Source organism: Trichechus manatus, unplaced genomic scaffold (assembly GCF_000243295.1).
Source record: "Trichechus manatus latirostris isolate Lorelei unplaced genomic scaffold, TriManLat1.0 scaffold00103, whole genome shotgun sequence".
Taxonomy (NCBI): Eukaryota; Metazoa; Chordata; class Mammalia; order Sirenia; family Trichechidae; genus Trichechus; species Trichechus manatus.
The window spans coordinates 2587638-2606621 of record NW_004444039.1 but is presented as its reverse complement, the minus strand read 5'-3'; the positions used below and the strand labels follow the sequence as shown (position 1 = coordinate 2606621).

Here is an 18984-nt window from a genome sequence, read left to right as displayed (position 1 = left end):
ATTCAGTGACGTTAGTTACACTCACTGTTTGTGCCACTATCACCACTAGCCATTTCTGATTTTAACAGCGTCGTCCAGTTGTACTAAAAGCCAAGATTTTAAACAAGTTTTCATGACTAGAGTTGGGGAAGGGGAAGGATAGGGGCTCGCCACTTTAAAGATTTAAGCCGCTCCGTTTTTCTAGCTTAGCTCTGCAAGACGGTAGCCACCAGCTCCATGTGGCTGTTTAAATGTAAGTTAATTAAAATTAACTAAAATGAAGAGCACAGCTCCTCGGTCATACTAGCCACCCCCACGGCTAGTGGCTGCCATATTGTACAGCACAGATTATTGTCGAAAGTTCTGCTGGACAGCGCGGTTGAAGATGGTTATTGTTAGGTGCCACTGAGTTGATTTTGACTCGTAGAGACTCCATGTGACAGAGGAGAACTGTCCCGTAGGGTTTTCTAGGCTGTAACCTTTACAGGAACAGACTCTGCCAGGTCTTTCTCCTGAGGAGCTGCTGGGTGGGTTTGAACCGCCAATGTTTTAGTTAGTGAAAAGGTAGACGTTATAATAACAGGCCTCGGGTATATGCCACAGTAAATCCATTGCTGGAATTGAGAGGTGAAAATGATGTTGCTAAAACTATACAGAGAGTACAAAGGTGAAGGGTTCCGAGGAGTGGGGGTGGGATGAACAGGTGAAGCACAGGGCATGAAGCATCTGTCAGAACCCACAGGACCTTAAGACACGAAGAGGGAACCCTACTGTGGACTATGGACTTCAGTTAATAATAGTCCATCACTACTGGTTCATCAGTTATAACAAATACATCACACACAGGCAAGGAATACCAGATGTTACTAATAAGGAAAATGGGTAGGGGGGAGAGTATATGGGAATTCTGTACTTTCTACACAATTTTTCTGTCAACTTAATACTGCTCTAAAAAATAAAATGTATTAAAAAAAAAAAAGCGTTGCTGAACTGGTCCACATCATAATGAGTGACTGGCTCAGTGGAATGCATTTCCTTTAGAGAAATGGGCGAGGCTGAGGTCAGGTGCCCTGGGAGAGGAGACGTGCTCCAGGGTGTGACGGGTGGGCAGTGGGAGACTTGTGAGCACCAGATGCAGTGAACAGACTTAGGTTCTGTGGAGCAGTTGCCATAGGATGCTACAGCCTTCAGAGAAGTGTTGAAGCCTCACAGTGGCTTCTCAGCTCTCTATGGGTGGAACTGGGAGGGTCTGGGCTCAGGTGGGAGCCCTGGTGGCATAGGGGTTGAGAGCGACAGCTGCTAACCAAATGGTCGGCAGTTCAAATCCACCAGGCGCTCCTTGAAAACCCTATGGGGCAGTTCTGCTCTGTCCTATAGGGTCACTATGAGTCAGAATCCCCTCAACAACAACAGGTTTGGTTTGGGGTTCAGGCAGAGGGGAATTGGGAAGCGGCAGCAGGCTGAGGGAGGGCAGGCACCGCAGGACAGCAGTACAGGCCAGAGGGCTGCTAACATCTACTGAGCACTCAGGCCAGGCAGTGGGGTAAGAGCCCGTATTGAATTTGTCCTTTAATCCTCCAACAACTCTCCAAGAGGATAAGCACGTTCCAGAACAGAGATGGGTGATACATCATTCCACACTATTCCCACTGTGGGAGATACTAGGAGGACCACATGGTTGGTAAGTAAACTGCCTTCAACCAAGCAGGCTAGGGGTCACAAATAGCAAGAGAGAATTAAAGGAAAACATGGCTTTGCTGGCCAGAGCAGACTGGGATCCTGGGGTTACAGTGAACCAGAAAGCTGAGTCCACAGAGACAAAAAGATGTCCTGTACCTTCTACAAACAGAAAATGGGAGAGCAGGGACCAGAACTCTGGGTTTAGGACTCCCAGAGAATGCTGCTGTTTTATAGATTTTTATGTGGGGGTTAAGACTGAATGTTCCATTGGCTTGTCTAAATCTACACTATTGTTGTTGTTGTTGGGTACCGTTGAGTCGGTCCTGACTCGTAGAGACCCTAGGTACAACAGAAGGAAACACTGCCCGGTCCTGCACCACTAGTCCTAGGCAGAAATTTGAAATCAGGGATGTTTTTGTAGGCTCTCGCCAGTCTTCCTTTTACTAGTTAGCAGCCTTCCAAAGTTTGGCTTGTCTTCCCATTCACAAACACCAGTGCTGGCCAGCAGTTGTGGAATAGGCACGCATTAGAAGGATGGGGTCATGTGGGTGTGGTCAGTGATGCCTACCATGTCCAGTCACCTCACCCTGCCCTGATTTCACAGGAAGGGCACAGGATCGGCAGTTCAAAATGGTAGCATTGTGGTGGGTTTTCCAAGGATATCTTACACTCGGAAGTAGTTCTCAGGGAGTTGATTACACTTCCAATATCTACATTAAAGGAAACATCTGTCAAAACTGGGGAACGAAACCTACTGCAGTGACTATCTCCAAAAATTTGGTCAGTAAGACAGTCTACATAATTCTAAGAGCAAGGTTTCCTTAGAAAGAGATACCATTATGGATTGAATTGTGTTCCTCAAAAATGTGTGTCAACTTGGCTACGACACATTCCCAGTATTGTGTGGCTGTTCACCATTTTGTGATCTGATGTAATTTCCTATGTGTTACAAATCCTACCCTCTATGATGTTACTGAGGCAGGATTAGAGACAGTTCTATTAATGAGGCAGGGCTCAATCTACAGGAATAGGTTGTATGCTGAGTCAATCTCTTCTGAGATATAAAAGAGAGAATCAAGCAGAGAGGAGAGAAACTTCATGCCACCAAGAAAGACGAGATGGGAGTGGAGAGCATCCTTTGGACCCGGCGTCCCTGTGCTGAGAAGCTCCTAGACCAGGGGAAGATTGATGACAAGGAGCTTCCCCCAGAACCAACAGAGAGAGAAAGCCCTCCCCAGGAGCTGGCACCCTGAATTTGGACTTCTAGCCTCCTAGAATGTGAGAGAATAAATTTCTGTTTGTTAAAGTCATCCACTTGTGATATTTCTGTCATAGCAGCACTAGGTAACCAAGATAGATACCAAGAAAAGATAGTCTTCTCTTGTTCCCTCTGGACATTGTTGTGAGGGTCAGCAACGTGATGCTGGAACTACTGCAGCCATCTTCTCACCGTGAGGGGTTGTAGCCTAAAGACGGTACCCCATAGCAATGGTATTGACCTGATGAATCAACTAACCCCTGAGCTGCCCTACTACTGGACTTTATTACGTGAAATTCATTCATTCATTCAATAAATAGTATTGAGCACCAACAAATGCCAAGCATGCTCAAGGCCTCTGGGATATATCAGAGGACAAACACAAAAAGATCATTGGCCTTGTGGACATTCTAAATTTGTTTATTGTTTCAGCCTCTTTGAGCTAAGTTTTCGGTTACCTGCAACCAGAAACAACCTATCCCTTACGGATTGAATACCGGCTTCACAGATAACTTCAGATCCTACAATTAAGTAGCATACAAATAATTTAAAAGACATTTCTCAGTTCTTATCTGAATTGACACCTCTGCATTTGACACTGTGGACCTTCCCCCTGCCCCCCAGCACTGAAACATTGTCTCTTGCCTTGCATAATGCTGGACATTTCTAATTTACTTCCTATTTCTTGGGCCACTTCTCAGTCTTTGAGGGTTCTTTCAAACTCCCAGATCATTAAATGCTGGGTTTCCGTCCCATTTTCTATCAGGGCCACTTAGTTTCTCACTCTACGTTCTTTCTTTCGGAGAAATAGCATCACGTTTTACAGCTTCACACTAATGATGACTCCAGACTTGTACCTCCAGCCCACATCTCTCTCTGGAGCCTCACATTGGTATATTTAGGTGTTTACTTACACATTGGATAGCTCCAAAAGAACACGGCCAAATCATCGCAATATTTTGTGTCCTACACTTGCTTCTTCTGGGTTCCCAGCTCAGTGAATGGCACCTGTACCCGCCCACCCAGTCGCCCAAGCCAGAATACTGAGTACCAGCCATGCCTCCTTCACACCCCAGATCTAATCAGCCACAGGGTTCTACAGACCTCCTCTCCCACAACTCTCCAATCTGTCCCCTTTCTCTATCCCCCCACACTTACCCTATTACCCACATTCCTGCCACCCACCATCAGATCATCTGAATCCCAGCCACAGTCTGCTAATGAGGCTTCCTGACTCATGTCTTGTCTTCCCTCCAATTCATTCTCGCCTGGAGCAAGAGTGATGAGGCTGCAAATCTGATCATGTATAACACTCTTCCTGCTCACTGCTCTCAGGGTGAAGAATAAACAACTGAATGTAGTTTTCACTGCCTGCAGGATGTGCTCTGACTCCCTTTTTTCTTCCAGACACACTGAACGCACACTGTCTCTCCTTCCCTTCCTCTTGACTTGTTGCTTTCATATAGGCTAGTCTTTCCGCTTGGAACACACCTCTTCCCCATCCCATCTTCTTTAGGATAATTCTTACCCTTCCTTCTGGTTTCCTCTAAGACACTGCTTCTCCCGAGATACCTTCCCTAAGTCCCCAGCCTAGGTGGGGGACGCTCCGCTGTGCCCCAGAACATTCTGAACTTTCCCAGTGGTAACTGCCCATCTACCTGGACCCACAATTGAGACTGGAAGTTCTGAGGGCCAGAGAATGGTTGTCTTGTCCTTCCTAGTGTTCCTGGCGTCCAGAATGATGCCTGCAACATAATTTGTTGTTGTTAGTTGCTATTGAGTCAATTCTGACTCATGGCAACCTGATGCGTTACAGAATAGAACTGCTCCAGAGAGGTTGTTTTGGCTGTAATTGCAACACAAGGATATCGCCAGGCCTTTCTTCTGTGGTACTGCTGGGTGGGTCTGAACTGCCAATCTTTAGGTTAGCAGTCGAGCACAAACCATTGTGCCAGCCAGGGGCCTTCTGCACCACAACAGGTGCTCAAAACACACACACAGCACATTAACGAAGTAACCTGGGAATACCGTTCATTGCTAAAATAAAATTTCATTCATTCTTTTGGATTGGGATAGCGGTTTTCTCAGAGAAGTATTGCTAAGGATAATTTGTATCACAATTTCTTTACAGCTTTTATTGTTTAAACCACTTTCGATCTCCACCACCAGGGCAATTCATTGTTTTAGGTGGTTAGGTGCTACGCAAATGATTGTATGTTGTTAACGCTGAAAGCAAACACTCTTCTCATTTTCACACCATTACTCAAAATCACAGCTTTCAGACGCTGCCATTTCTAGGTGAGACGTCAGAAATAGCTAAGAACAGTGCCTGGTAAAGGTTGTGAAAAGCACTTCCCATAAACTCCCATAACGTCTACACACCTGTGATACCAGATAAAGAGCGGGAGGTAAAAAGGCTCAATCCTATTACATTTTTATGTAGTAGGAGAATTTTTATTTTTAAAAGATGATGACCTTTTAATTTAAATATCAGCTTTTTTTTTTTTTTTTCCTCTTGAATGTCAGAGGATGGAAAACGCAGCCTCTGCATAAAAGAGTTGTCCATTTCAGGGAGCTTCGGTTTGTGTTGCTGGTTAAAAATAATGCCTTCCAAAATGCTGCTCTAACCTGAGTAAGGAAAAAGACCACCTCAATGCTATTATTTGCTGCAGAATGTGATTGGCAACTTCCGGCTCCCAGTGAGAAGTAAAGCCGCTCACTGGCACGAATCGGTTCTATTCCTTCCTTCCTTGCAGCCATGCGCCCTCCTCCTCCTCATTCCCCTCCTGCGTGTTAATCTCTGCCACCAGGTCTAGGTGAGCTGCGGCTGCCTCAGCTGCAGTTGATTGTCATTATGTGTGGCTCCTGTATTTGTGAATTCATCCCCTTGCTACAGTTTATTTGCAACCCTAAGTCAATACCCACTTCACTTTCACGGTCATTTACAGACATGCGCAGAGCGGTGAAAAACTTGAGCTGCCCAACGCGCATGTTTCCAGCTGAGGTTGAACAAAGCGGCGCTCTGCCTGCTTGTTTCAGCTCTCATGCTGTAATCAAGTATCCTGATCGTGGTCTATTTACTGCCACATTTTTTTTCCTCACATTTTTGTGCTTTTTGTTGGCGATTCTGCTGCTTAAAACGGCCCCATGTGTAGTGCTGTCTCGTGTTCTTGTGCTAGCTGTAGTGCACGAAGGCTGGGATGTGTCTTACAGACAACATTTGCGTGTTTTAGAAAAGCTTGGTTTAGACGTGCGTTACAGCGCTGTTGGCTGTGAGTTCAATGTCAATGAATCAACAACATATATTAAATAAGGTGTTTAAAAACAGAAACACATATAAAACATGGTTACACAGTCATCAGTTGATGAAAATGTTGTGACTGGAGGCTCACAGGAACCTAACCCTATACTTCCTCTAGGAGCCGTCCGCCAGTATTCGCTATTTCCCTATTAGCAGCAACTTTATGGACCATGAACTCGTTGCCGTTCACAGTTGCTTCCGGTTCATAACGACCCTATGGGACAGAGTAGAACTGCCCCACAGGGTTTTAAAGGAGCAGCTGGTGGATTCAAACTGCCCACCACTTGGTTAGCAGCTGAACACTTAACCGCTGTGCCACCAGAGCTCCTTATGGATCATAAGTACCGTGAACAACAGGGATTCACTGTTTGCACATCACTGCCAGCCACCGCCCCTTCCAGCTGTGTGCTCCCATTTAGGGTGTGGAATTGTATAACTTGCAGGGCAGTGTCGCTGCCTTCGAAGGTAGGGAAACGGTCTTCCTTTCCTTCTCCATGTGTGTCATTTATGTAATTAAAACGTATGCATACTATATGAGGCCAAGTGACACTGGCATGGAACTGAGGTTTCATTGAGAAATCCAGTAATGAAAATACAGTACCACCTCCACTGTTATCCCTAATAGTCGATAAATACAGCATTACGTGCATTTATAGAGATTCCTGCAATCATCACACTCATATTTATTAATGTTCTGATTACCCATATGCAACATGTTACAAAAATTTCCTGTGTTCTATAAATTCCAAATGAAGGAAACATGGCCTTAACAGAGATTTCAGAGTCCACACTCGCTGGCCGTGTGCCCTTAGGCAGCTGATACTGTCTCTGGGCTTCAGCTGCTTCATGTCTGCACTGGAATTGTAACAGCAGCAAGGCCAGGTGACTTCTCGAGATCCTTGCTGAGTCTGAGAAATACATCGTCACTATTTTACTAATAGCCACACAGGTCACTTTTTTGGTGTATTTTTCCCCATGACACTTAAAAAATCATTATTTGAAAGTAGGCTATTTGGCACCCACACACATGAATATATAATAGTAGAATATTGCCTATTTAAATAACTGGCAATAAAGTTTCATGAACCATAAAACCGAATAAGCAAGGGGATCGGTGTCACTAGTGTTCTGGATTTTGCCGATACAAGCAAATAAACCAGGCCGTGAGAACATGCAGAAATAGCTCCGTGTTCCCATTGATTGTTCTTTCAGTAAACATTTCCTGAGCACCAACTATGTCCCAGGCGTTGTCCTAAGCTCTCGGGCTACACCAGTGAGCAAACCGGATGAAGATCCCTGCCCTGCCGGAACTTAGTTTCAGTGAGAAGAGATAAGAAAGAAATTAATGTGATAAATACGTAACTTATAGAGCATGTTTGAAGATGATAAGCAATAGAAAAAAGAAAGAAAACAGTGGAGCAGGGTAAGGGGACTAAGAACTTATGTAAGGGGATGGTAGTTTTAAATGGGTGGCCCCAGGGTGAGCTTCGTTGAGAAGGTGAGATCTTAGGAAGACGTGAAGGAGGAGTTAACCATGTAGGTACTAGGGGAAGAGAGAACAGCCAATGCAAACAAGCGCTAGAAGTCGGGCTGTACTGGAGACGAAATTAGCAGGAAGTGAGGCCAGAGGGGGGGATTGGTGGCTCAGTGGTAGAATTCTCACCTTCCATGCAGGGGACCCAGGTTCGATTCCTAACCAGTGCACCTTATGCACAGCCATCACCCATCTGTCAATGGAGGCATGCATATTGTTATGATGCTGAACAGATTTCAGAGGAGCTTCCAGACTAAGATGGACTAGGAAGAAAGAACTGTAATCTAAATCAGCCAATAAGAACCCAGTGGATCACAACAGTCTCATCCGCAACCGATCATGAGGACTGCGCAGGACTGGGCAGTGTTTCATTTTGCTGTGCACGGGGTCACCAACTTGATGGCAGCTAAAGACAACGAGGCCAGAGAGTTAAAGTAAACAATAGGCGTTGGAAGGAGATCCTGTAGGGCCTTGGAGGCCTTCATAGGAAGTTGGAATTTTCTCGGAGTGAACTGGAGAGCCACTACAGAGCTCTGAGCAGAGGGGCGAGGTGATTTGATTTACAGAGAGCTGAAAGAGGCAAACGCAGTATAAACCCATCACTGTCGAGTCGATTCCGACTCATAGTGACCCTACAGGACAGAGTAGAACTGCCCCATAGGGTTTCCAAGGCTGTAAATCTTTTTTTTTTTTTTAAATTGTGCTTTAAGTGAAAGTTTACAATTCAGGTTACTGTCTTACGCAAAAATTTATACATACATTGTTATGTGACCCTAGCTGCTCTCCCTATACTGTGACAGCATACTCCTTTCCACCCCAGATTTCCTGCATGCATTCAACCAGCTCCTGACCCTCTCTGCCTTCTCATCTCACCTCTGGACAGGAGCTGCCCATTTAGTCTCATGTATCTACTTGAGCTAGGAAACACACTCTTCACGAGTATCATTTTATGTCCCATAGTCCAGTCTAATCTTTGTCTGAAGAGTTGGCCTCGGGAATGGTTTTAGTTTTGGGCTAACAGAGACTCTGGGGGCCATGTCTTCTGGGGTCCCTTCAGTCTCAGTCAAACCATTAAGTCTGGTCTTTTTACCAGAATTTGAGTTCTGCACCCCACTTCTCTCCTGCTCTGACAGGGACTCTCTGTTGTATTCCCTGTCAGGGTGGTCATTGGTGGTAGCTGGGCACCATCTAGTTCTTCTGGTCTCAGGCTGATGCAGTCTGTGGAAGGCTGTAAATCTTTAGGGAAGCAGACTGCCACATCTTTCTCCCGTGAAGAGGCTGGTGGTTTCAAACCACCAACTTTCTGATTGGCAGCTGAGCGCTTAACAACTGTACCACCAGGGCTTCTTAAAATGCAGTATAGAGGCCTTGAAAGGAACATACTCAGTCAAGTTAAAGAACCCAAGAGCTCGCGAATTAGGTCATTAGGTTGTTTTAAAGTAGCAGCAGAACCCAGTTTTAAAAGTTGGGTGCCTGTGCCCCTGTTTCAGCAGCCCAATCACTTCATTTAGGTCTCTGCTCGAATATCACCTCCCGTAGGAAGTCATCCATGATTGCACTTATCTAAAAATCAAAACTCCCTCTGATCATTTCCTTACTTTGCGGCTGCCTTGTTTTTCTTCCTAGTGCACAGGTCCCCGACTGTATATTGTTTACTTATTTCCTGTTTCCTTCAGTACAATGGAAACTCTGAGAAGATGAGTTTATCACTGTAGTGTCACCTAGAAGAATACCAGGCACAAAGGAGGCACCTGGCACAAATTTGCTCAATGAATGAATGAACAAATGAATGAATGAATGAACAAATGCTTGCCTGGTCCAACCGGCAGCAAAGCTGGCTGCTCTGACTGGATTACTACAGCTAAAGAAAGGGTCAACCAGCCCAGCGGACCGCAGGCCTTAGTGTTCCAGAAGTCCGAGGGAATGTTTTAAATAAATAAGCCACAAGATTGGGGAATAAATAGCTAAAAATATGCAGTCTATCAAATTCTAGATTATTCCCCACAATTTAAAATTTCTACTACAGTGTTGAGGCTTCATCTTAATGCTTACATGTTTTCTTCACCAAACTGTTATAACCCTAGAGTAGAAAATGTGAAAAACGGGGTGGCAGGGAAGAATCTATAGCTTAACACCTCTGCGCTCACCACTGTTAGTGTAATTTAAACATTTCCTCTTAGAGATGTTGTTTTCAAAGTTTCTGCATTCTTACATGACCTCAGTACAACCAGAGATCAGAAACTCTCTTTGTATTTTTCAACTTTTACCTAAAGTTCGTTCTGACTCTAAAATTACAGGGTTCGATATGGAAACTTGGGAGTCCTGAGGTGCTATAAAGAGCGCGCTCTGTTGCTAACCAAAAGGTTGGTGGTTCTAGTCTACCCAGAGGCACTCTGAACAAAAGCCTTGGCGATCTATTTTCAAAAAATCAGCCATTGAAAACCCCGTGGAACACAGTTCTACTCTGACACACAAGGGGTCGCCGTGAGAGTTGGCTCCTGGCAACTGGTTGGTTGGTGACTGGATATGAAAACGAAATGGAAAAAAAAATATATATATATAAGCCACTGAATAGCTATGCTTCTAACCTCTAACATGTTCTGTTAAATACAGGATTACCGTGCACCTTTCTACAAGCATCTGAGATCATTCTCTCTCTTCCGCCTAAGCTTTCATTCTCCCTGATTTGAATTTATTGACTAGTTTGGGATTTGAACCCACTTAAAAAAATATGAAGACTTCTGAGGAGATCTGTCAGAGTAAATAAAACCCCATTAATTCTGATTTCACCTTGCCCAAAGACTTACAGATTTCAAATCACTACAGTTTATGTTTATACTTTCTGTGAACGAGGGGGCTGTTATGAAGCAAAATTAGTAATGTGAAGAAGACTGCAAGAGATGATCTTCTCTACTAAAGACAGCACACTGCCTCCCACCACACTAGCAGTATCACGCGCACATGGAGTAACTGCAGTGTGAGCAGAGGCCCAGACGTGGGGCTGCACCACCGATCCGCTGACAGTAATTACCAATCAGCGTAGCCGCTGTCAGGGGCCACGCGTCTCCGGTGGAACCCTTTTGCTGCCAGGTAACTAAAGTCAGGTACACAAAATGAGGAATTATCCGCCAGATAATATGGAATGATTTCCCCAAACCTATGGAATTTATCTTTAGAACTAACAACTGGAAAAACTATTAATGTCTCTTTGCCACGTGCTGCTCCCTCGGGTTGCAACAATGAAATTTTATTTGCTTTTACCCACCAGAATCCCAGGTACAGCAAAGTGAATGCTGCTGCGGAAGCAAAGGCTGAATGACAGGAAAAATGGCCCATTTAGGGGCTCTGAGGGGGGCGGGTAGAGGTAAGACAACATAATTAAATTAGGCCTCAGGGGGCCTGGGTTCTTGTTTTGACACAGACATGGGTAAGACTTATTTTGAGGAGGCTGCAGATCTTTGTATCTTTTTAATCCTCAGACAAATGAGGACAGTAATGTCCCCTCTTACTAACTCTTGGGCTGACTGAAAGGGTCACCTAGGGTGAGGCACAAATAGGGCTTGAAAAAGTACCCGGGATGATGATGATGACGAGATTATCACTAATAATGGTATCTCAAGTTCTCGAGAATTTACAGGGTACTGTGGGTCAGAATCCACTCCGATGGCAATGGGTTTTTTGTTTGGTTTAGCCAGGGCTTTGGTTTGCCATCAGCTACTAAACAGAAGGTTGGCAGTTCGAAGCCACCCCGCAGAGCTGCGGAAGAAAAGCCTGGCCATCTGCTTCCATAAGATTACAGCCACTGAAAACCCTCTGGAGTAGTTCTACTCTGTAACGCACGGGGTCGTCATGAGTCAGAGTCAACAGCAACTGTTTGGTTTTTGGTTTAGCGACTTTATCTCCATTTGAAGATAAAGAAGTAGAGGCACCGAAAAGTTACGCAAGTCGACTGAAGCCACATAGCTAGTTAGCAGTGAAACTGGAATTGAATCCAGGCAATCTGATCCCAGTGTCCATGTAATATAATACAATGCGATGCAATGTATTGATTAACACCCACTCTGTTATAAAATGGATACTTTTATCAGAAAACACACAGAAACCACAAACCTACACACCTACTATTTGCACTGGATTTCTAATCTCGGGCCGTCTCTTCCTTTCCTCTTCCCGTCGTACCAACAGTGCATACTTTTGACAGCCTGATGTATGTCACCGCCACCCACGGATCAGTTTGTCTACGGTGGTGGCTGGTGTGTTGCTATGATGCTGGAAGCGAAGCCACAGGTATTTCAAATACCAGGAGAGTCACCTATAGGGGAGAGGTTTCAGCAGAGCTTCCAGACTGTGACAGATTAGGAAGAAAGGCCTGGCAATTTACTTCAGAAAACTAGCCAATGAAAACCCTATGGATCACAACAGAATATTATCCAATACACTGCTGCAAGATGAGCCTCCTCGGGTGGAAGGCACTCAAAATACCCACTGGCTGCAACAATGGGCTTGAGCACACCAACAAGTATGAGGATGGCCTCAGGGCCAGGCAACCTTTGGTCTGTTGTACGTGGGGTTGTCATGAGTGAGAGCTGACTTGACAGCAATTACCAACAACAACAATCTGTATTAGACATTCTTCTAGGCTTGGGGGACCTAGCAGGAAGCCTATGAGGCCCCTGTTCTCCTGGAACTCGCATGCTAGTTAGGAAAGTCACTGAAACTAAATTCAAACCCACTGCTGTCAAGTCGATTCCGAGGCTGCAAGTCTCTGTGGAAGCAGAATGCCGTGTCTTTCTCCCACAGAGCTGCTGGTGGTATCGGACCTTTCGGTTAGCAGTCGATCGCTTTGACCACTGCGCCACCAGGGCTCCTGTAAGGAAAGTCTACCTGCAAACACAGAAGACAGCAGACAGCGGAAGGTATGAAGTCAAACATAAAGCAGGATGTTGTGGTGACAAGCGACAGGCGAGGGTCAGGCTTGTCCTTCCCTCCACCACCACGGACTGCGGGCATGCTCTGGGTCCGGCACTGTGCTCGCCGCAGACGAACACGGTGCACCAGGCCCAGCCTCGCTCGCGGGAACTCCTATCTGCCTGCGAGGCTCTGGCCAACACAAGCCACAATGAATGGTCCTCTATTTCTTTTCCTATAAATGAGACTCTAAGAGTCTATGATTTCTTCCATTAAGTCAGAACGTCACTCAGGCAATGCTTCGCTTAACCCAGCTGTTAAGTGTAATGGAGTCCCTGCGTGATACAAATAGCTGACGTGCGTGGCTGCTAACTGAAGAGCTGGAGGTTCGAGTCCAGAGAGGCACTTCAGAAGAGAGGCCTGGTGACCTGCTTCCAAAAAATCAGTCACAGAAATCCTATGAAGTATCTCCTTTGACACACATGGGGTTGACAGGAGTCAGAATCAATTTGATGATAACTGGTTATAGTAAAATCCATTCTATACTTTAGAGTATCATTGAAATTTTACAGCAAGAGACATAAAGATTGCAAGAAGAAAGAGAGGAAGGGATTATTTAACTGGATCTGAACAGGCTTTAGCGGTGACAGTAACATTTATTTAAGTACCTGGATGCTTGTCATATAATATTATACCTGGAGTCAACAATCTTCTATCTCTACTGGAGGTGATATGGAGAGGGAGCTTAGGACGAAGCATGAGGATTTAAGTTCGATACCAGGGAGGGCTTGGGAGATTAAACAGAAAAGCAAGACATTGGAGAAGTGACAAAATTAGGGATCTTTTAGCTTAACCAACTGAGTTGTATTCCGGTGTGGCCTTACTCAGGAGTAGAAGGACAAAGTGGCTCATCAGAAAGATTCCTCGGCCTGAGACAGCTCTCATAACTATGCTGTTGTTAGCTGCCATCAAGCTGGCCTCGAATTATAGTGACCCCATACACGACAGGATGGGATCGCTGTGATCCACAGTGTTTCCATTGGCTGATTTTTCAGAAATACATTGTCAGGTCTCTCCGCCTAGTCCGCCTTAGTCTGGAAGCTCCGCTGAAGCCTGTTCACCATCATAGCAACACACAAGCCACCAGTGACCGATGGCTGGTGGCTGTGCCTGCGGTGCCTTGGCTGGGAATTGAACCTGGGTCTCCTGCGTGGAAGGCGAGAATTCTACCAGTGGACAACTGAACAACCCATTGTTTTTGAGTCGACTCCGACTCCTGGTGACCCTATGTGTGTTAGAGTAGAACTGTGCTCCACAGGGTTTTCAGTGGCTGATTTGGGGGAAGTAGCTCTCCAGGCCTTTCTTCCGAGGTGCCGCTGGGTACACTCGAACAGCCAGGCTCTCGGTTAGCAGCTGAGTTCATTAACCACTGGCACCACCCACCCACTCCCAAGCAACCTATTAGAGGAAAGCAATAAAGCGCCCTTTTTTTTCAGTATTAGTATCAAACCACTTGACGCTAGGAAAACTGATGTGGCTCTGGGAACTATGCAGGTACTGCCTGGGAGTCTGCTCATGTTCAAACCCGCACAGCTGGGGTGAATTTATTGCTTAGGCACTCAGACACTAGGCGTTCCCAAGACAAATGTTAAAAATCCACCAGCATCGAGAACTTCCTCCTCAGATTTTTTTTTTTCTTTGCAGTCTGTCTCCCCACAACATAAGAAATTGGAGAAAATTATAAAACACAACTGTACACATAAGATCTTTTAAATGATAATATTTACAGTGATTCAGATGATCTGCTCATGTGTCCACAGCTGTTTGCTAGTAAATAATCGTGTGCTTTGCTTATTGAATTACTATCTTTAAAGCTGAATACATGCGGTGCTTTATACGTTAAGCATTCTTCACTTCTCTTTTCTAAGAGCTTCGCTATTCTGAACTGAGCTCGTGCTTGCTTGTTCTCTCTCTCTGCCCTCTGAGGACCATACTCCCTGTTGGTGCTGTAAATGAAATAAGAGATTGTCACTTGCAATCAAGTTACAGTCATCAATAGTAATTGTCCGTTTCGGGTCTTCTTATCGTTTGGGACTGGTGCGATCTGGCGGGCCAGATGATTAAATCAGATATTCCAGTTAAAGATCCATCCCTGATAGTCAATGTAATCCTTATCGTTCTGACAGTGCAGTCAGTCTGCCACTTTTGGCCAGTCTTCTGCCCGCTCAGCTTGAGTTCTGACACGGGAAGCAAGCTGTGTTTCTCACTCCCCACCCTTCTCTTCGGTCCCCTGGTTTTCGTGGATCCTCGCTGCTCTGGCTCCTTTCACCTCGTTCCTTCCTGTCATGGGGCTTCCTGCTGCCATTCAGATTTCGAAGCATGTTCTTTTAGCACAAACTGTCAACCGGAAATGCAAGCAGGAAGTGGCACAGCTCTTACCCGCCCTAATGGCAAGGACGCCTGGAGGTGGGGTGCAGAGCTGTACTATTCCACGCTACTTTCTACAGCTAGAGAACTTAGGAAGCACAGCTCTGCTCTGACACACATGGGGCCACCATGCCTCGGAATCAACTCCACGCCAACTGGTTTGAGCAGGACGCTGAGAGCTCTGGCACCATCTGAACGAGGTGCCATGCTCTTTTTCTCTCCAGAAGTGTGTGGAGTTTTAAGTCCTGATAACAAATTGATACAGAAAACCGAATTGCACGCAGAGACATGCGCACCCAGGTTACACGACACTGCTTCTGGCCCTTGGGGGGTGGACCAGCCCCTCTTACCTTTATCATAGATCTCCTTCAAGACCCCTCGCTTTATCAGCTCCTCTCGGCTTTGCCTCATGGATATTTTCCTTTCAAGGGCTGCAAGAAAGGCGGAGAAGAAGCTGTCAGTAAGCAACACATTAAAACCAAAAAAAAAAAAAATTTCTTAGTACATTTTATTTTTTAGAGCAGTTTTAGGTTTACAGAAACACTGGGCGGAAAGTGCTGAGTTCTGGTACACTCCCACGCCCCCGTGCAGTTCCTGCCACCACCAACGTCTTCACTTCCTGTGGGACACATGTCACGGGATGAACAACACTGACCCGTTACTATTAACCAAGGTCCACAGTCTACATTAGAGTTTGCTCTCTGGGTTGTACAGGCCTGTGGGTTTTGACGCAGGAGGGGTGGCCTGCCTGGGAAGCCCACCCACTGCCCCCACTGCTGGGGTCCCAGTGGGAGCAGCTGAGCGAGGAGGGAAGTGTTCCCACAGCAGAGGCCCCTCCGCCAGGCCCTGCGCACCTGAGCCCTGAGCGCAGGCAGGTGCGCGCTGGAGGCGGGAGGCGCGCGCTTCCTCTTGGAACAGTGGGCATGAGGGTGGGAAGTCAGGTGGAAATAAGGCCTGCGGAGAAGTGAGAGCCGGCACAGAGGGGCAGGCTGGGGCTCTGGGTAGGGCAGGACCAAAATGAGGGAAATTAGCAGAGCTTGTGGAATAAAGAATCTATTGCCACAGCTGGCATCTCAGTCTCTCCGTCAACACCGCGCGGAGGAGGTGAGACAGTATTTAGGTTGCTTTTATCAGCTTGAGAATCTCTGCATCCTTTGGAAACAGAGTTATTGTCATGGATTGACTTGTGTCCCCCAAAATATCTGTCATTCCCAGTACTGTATGATTGTCTACCATTTTGTCCTTTGATGTGATTTTCCTGTGTTGTAAATCCTATTGCTATGATGTAATAAGATGGATTAGCAGCAGTTATATTCATGAGATCTACAAGATTAGTGTCTTAAGCCAATCTCTTTTGAGATATAAAAGAGAGAAAGAAGCAGAGAGACACGGGGACCTCACACCACCAAGAAAGCAGTGCTGGGAGCAGAGCGTGTACTTGGGACCTGAGGTTCCTGCGCTGAGATGCTCATGGACCAAGGGAAGGTTGACGCCACAGACCTTCCTCCAGGGCCGACAGGGAGAAAGCGTTCCCCTGGAGCTGACGCCCTGAATTTGGACTTGTAGCCTACCAGACTGTAAGAGAATAAACTTCTCTTTGTTAATGGCATCCGCTTGTGGTATTTCTGTTAGAGCAGCACTAGATGACTAAGATGGTTATGTTTACGGAGTCAGTTATAAAATAAGGAAACTTATACAGACAAACCCAGATACAGAGTTAATTAAACACACACACACACACACACACACACACACACACACTCACTCACACACACGGCTCAACAGAATTTCATCCAAACAATACAAACGAGTGAGAACTAGAAAGCAAACAAGGAATCCTGGATTATGATTTTAAGTCTGCGACCCTCTCCTATGTGATCTTAGCCAGGTCCCTCTGCCAGTCTGAGAAAACTCTGATGGCTGGGCCCAGTCGTTCAGTTTAATAAACAGGTTCAGAGGTTGGGACTCACTGAGTTGTTATCTACTTTGGAATTTACTGTTTAATTCTTTTAAAAAATATTCTAACTCCCTCTCTTAAATTCTAATAAGTGGTATAGGGCAGGAAAACAAATGTTATACAGACCCACAAAAGTGAGGGTAGGAGGATTACATGGGAGGGTGAGAGTTAAAGACAGGTGTAGAAGAAATTGGAATTTTTTTTGTTTTTTGGGGGGTTATTACGGGATTTAATTGTGTCCCCCAAAAAGATACGTTTAAGTCCTAACCCCTGGTACCTGTGAACGTGACCTTGTTTGGAAACAGGGTCTCTGAAGATGTTCGCAGGTTAACCTGAGGTCAGACTGGAGTAGGGTGGGTTCTAATCTGTGTGGTGTTCTATAAAAGAGAAGAGACACAAAGAGACAGAGAGAAGAGGGACGCCACATGATGCTGCATGCCTGGAGCTAGCAGAGTTGGCAGAGACGCCTCAGAAAGAACCTGTACGGCCGACACCCTCATCTCAGACTCCCAGCCGGCAGAACTGTGAGACCATAAATTTCTGTTCCTATAAGTCACACAGTTTGTGGTATTTTGCTACAGCAGACCCAGGAAGCCAATACGGGTGAAGGAGCTTTATGACCCCCAGCAAAGGACATGATATGGTGGCAGAGGGACAGAAGGATGTCCTCCAGGCAGAGGAGGACTTGGGAAATGGCTGGAGAAGGGAAACGCGATTGTTTGTTCCCTGATACTGCCTTGTGAGGGTTGTTAAAATGGAAATGAAAAATGACAAGGCTCTAAAAATGGAAGGCATTTAACATTCTTTGTATTTATTTTGTTGTTGTTGAGAATATACACAGCAAAACACACACCAATTCAGCAGTTCCTCCATGTACCATTTGATTACACGCTTAGAGTCTTGCAACCATTCTCACCCTCCCTTTCTGAGTTGTTCTTCCCCCATTAACATAAATTTACTGCCCCTAAGGTTTCTATCTAATCTTATGGGTTGAGTTTCTATTGTCAACTTAAGGAGCGCTGGTGGCGCAGTGGTTACAGTGATTGACTGCTAACCAAAGGGTGGGTGGTTCAAAACTACCAGAGGCTCCACAGGAAAAAGATGTGGCAGTCTGCTTCCGTAGAGATTTCCAGCCTTGGAAACCCTATGGGTTCTCTATGAGTCAGAATCGACTCGAAGGCAGGGGGTTTGGTTGTCAATTTGATCCCATATAGACAGTTCTTAAAAGAGCGTAACGCTCAAGGCAGATATTTTTTTACTAGTGAAGCTAAACTATTGTTTGGTTTTAAGAAGACTTCAGGGGATAGTTTTGGTTTAAGGTTTAAAGATTATCTCAGGGCAATGGTTTCGAGGTTCATCAAACCTTCACGGCTCCAGGAAGTCTGGAGTAAAAAGAGAAGGCATTTTTATTATTAGTTCATGTGGGGCTGAACATCCATGCTGAAGTGTGATAATTACACGTGAGTCTTAGGAGCTTCTTCCTTCGAGGGTGCTCTTCAGTCATTTCTTTTAAAAAGGTCTGCACAACGCCTCTCTTCTATTTGTACTTTCTGCAGCTCTCCAAAGTTATTGCTAAGTTTAACTGGGTTCAAAGACAAGCTCACCAGTGCCTGGGGAAGTGAAATAAAGTGGTTTGTCTGAAGCAGAAGGGCAATGGAAGTCTTTTGGCCCAAGTCTACTCCTGGACCATAAAATGCAGGAGGGAGTGGATTTAATGTGTGGAAAAGAAAATATTACAGTTTCCTTCTGACCAAGCAAGGTTAGGTCTACCTTCATCCCTCTATAATTCTAGCTTTGGGTAAAATAAAAAAGAAAAAGGGAAAAAAGAGAAGAGATTATGAGAAGCCAGAAAAAGACCAGCAATGCCTAGGGGAAGAGAGAAGGCGCAATGCTTACCATCTGCTGAATGGCAGGATATGAGGAACAAATCGGGGAAGTGA

The 18984-nt window shown here is 45.5% G+C and overlaps 1 protein-coding gene across 1 annotated transcript in view; it reads right to left on the bottom strand.

Annotated features, from left to right (window-relative positions):
* PHACTR1 (phosphatase and actin regulator 1) overlaps positions 1-18984 on the bottom strand; it is a 322629-nt gene that overhangs the window by 144402 nt on the left and 159243 nt on the right. Inside the window, exon 3 of the mRNA XM_023737446.1 lies at positions 15438-15518. Within this exon, the coding sequence (XP_023593214.1) occupies positions 15438-15518 (81 nt within the window). The remainder of the gene's footprint in view (positions 1-15437; positions 15519-18984) is intronic.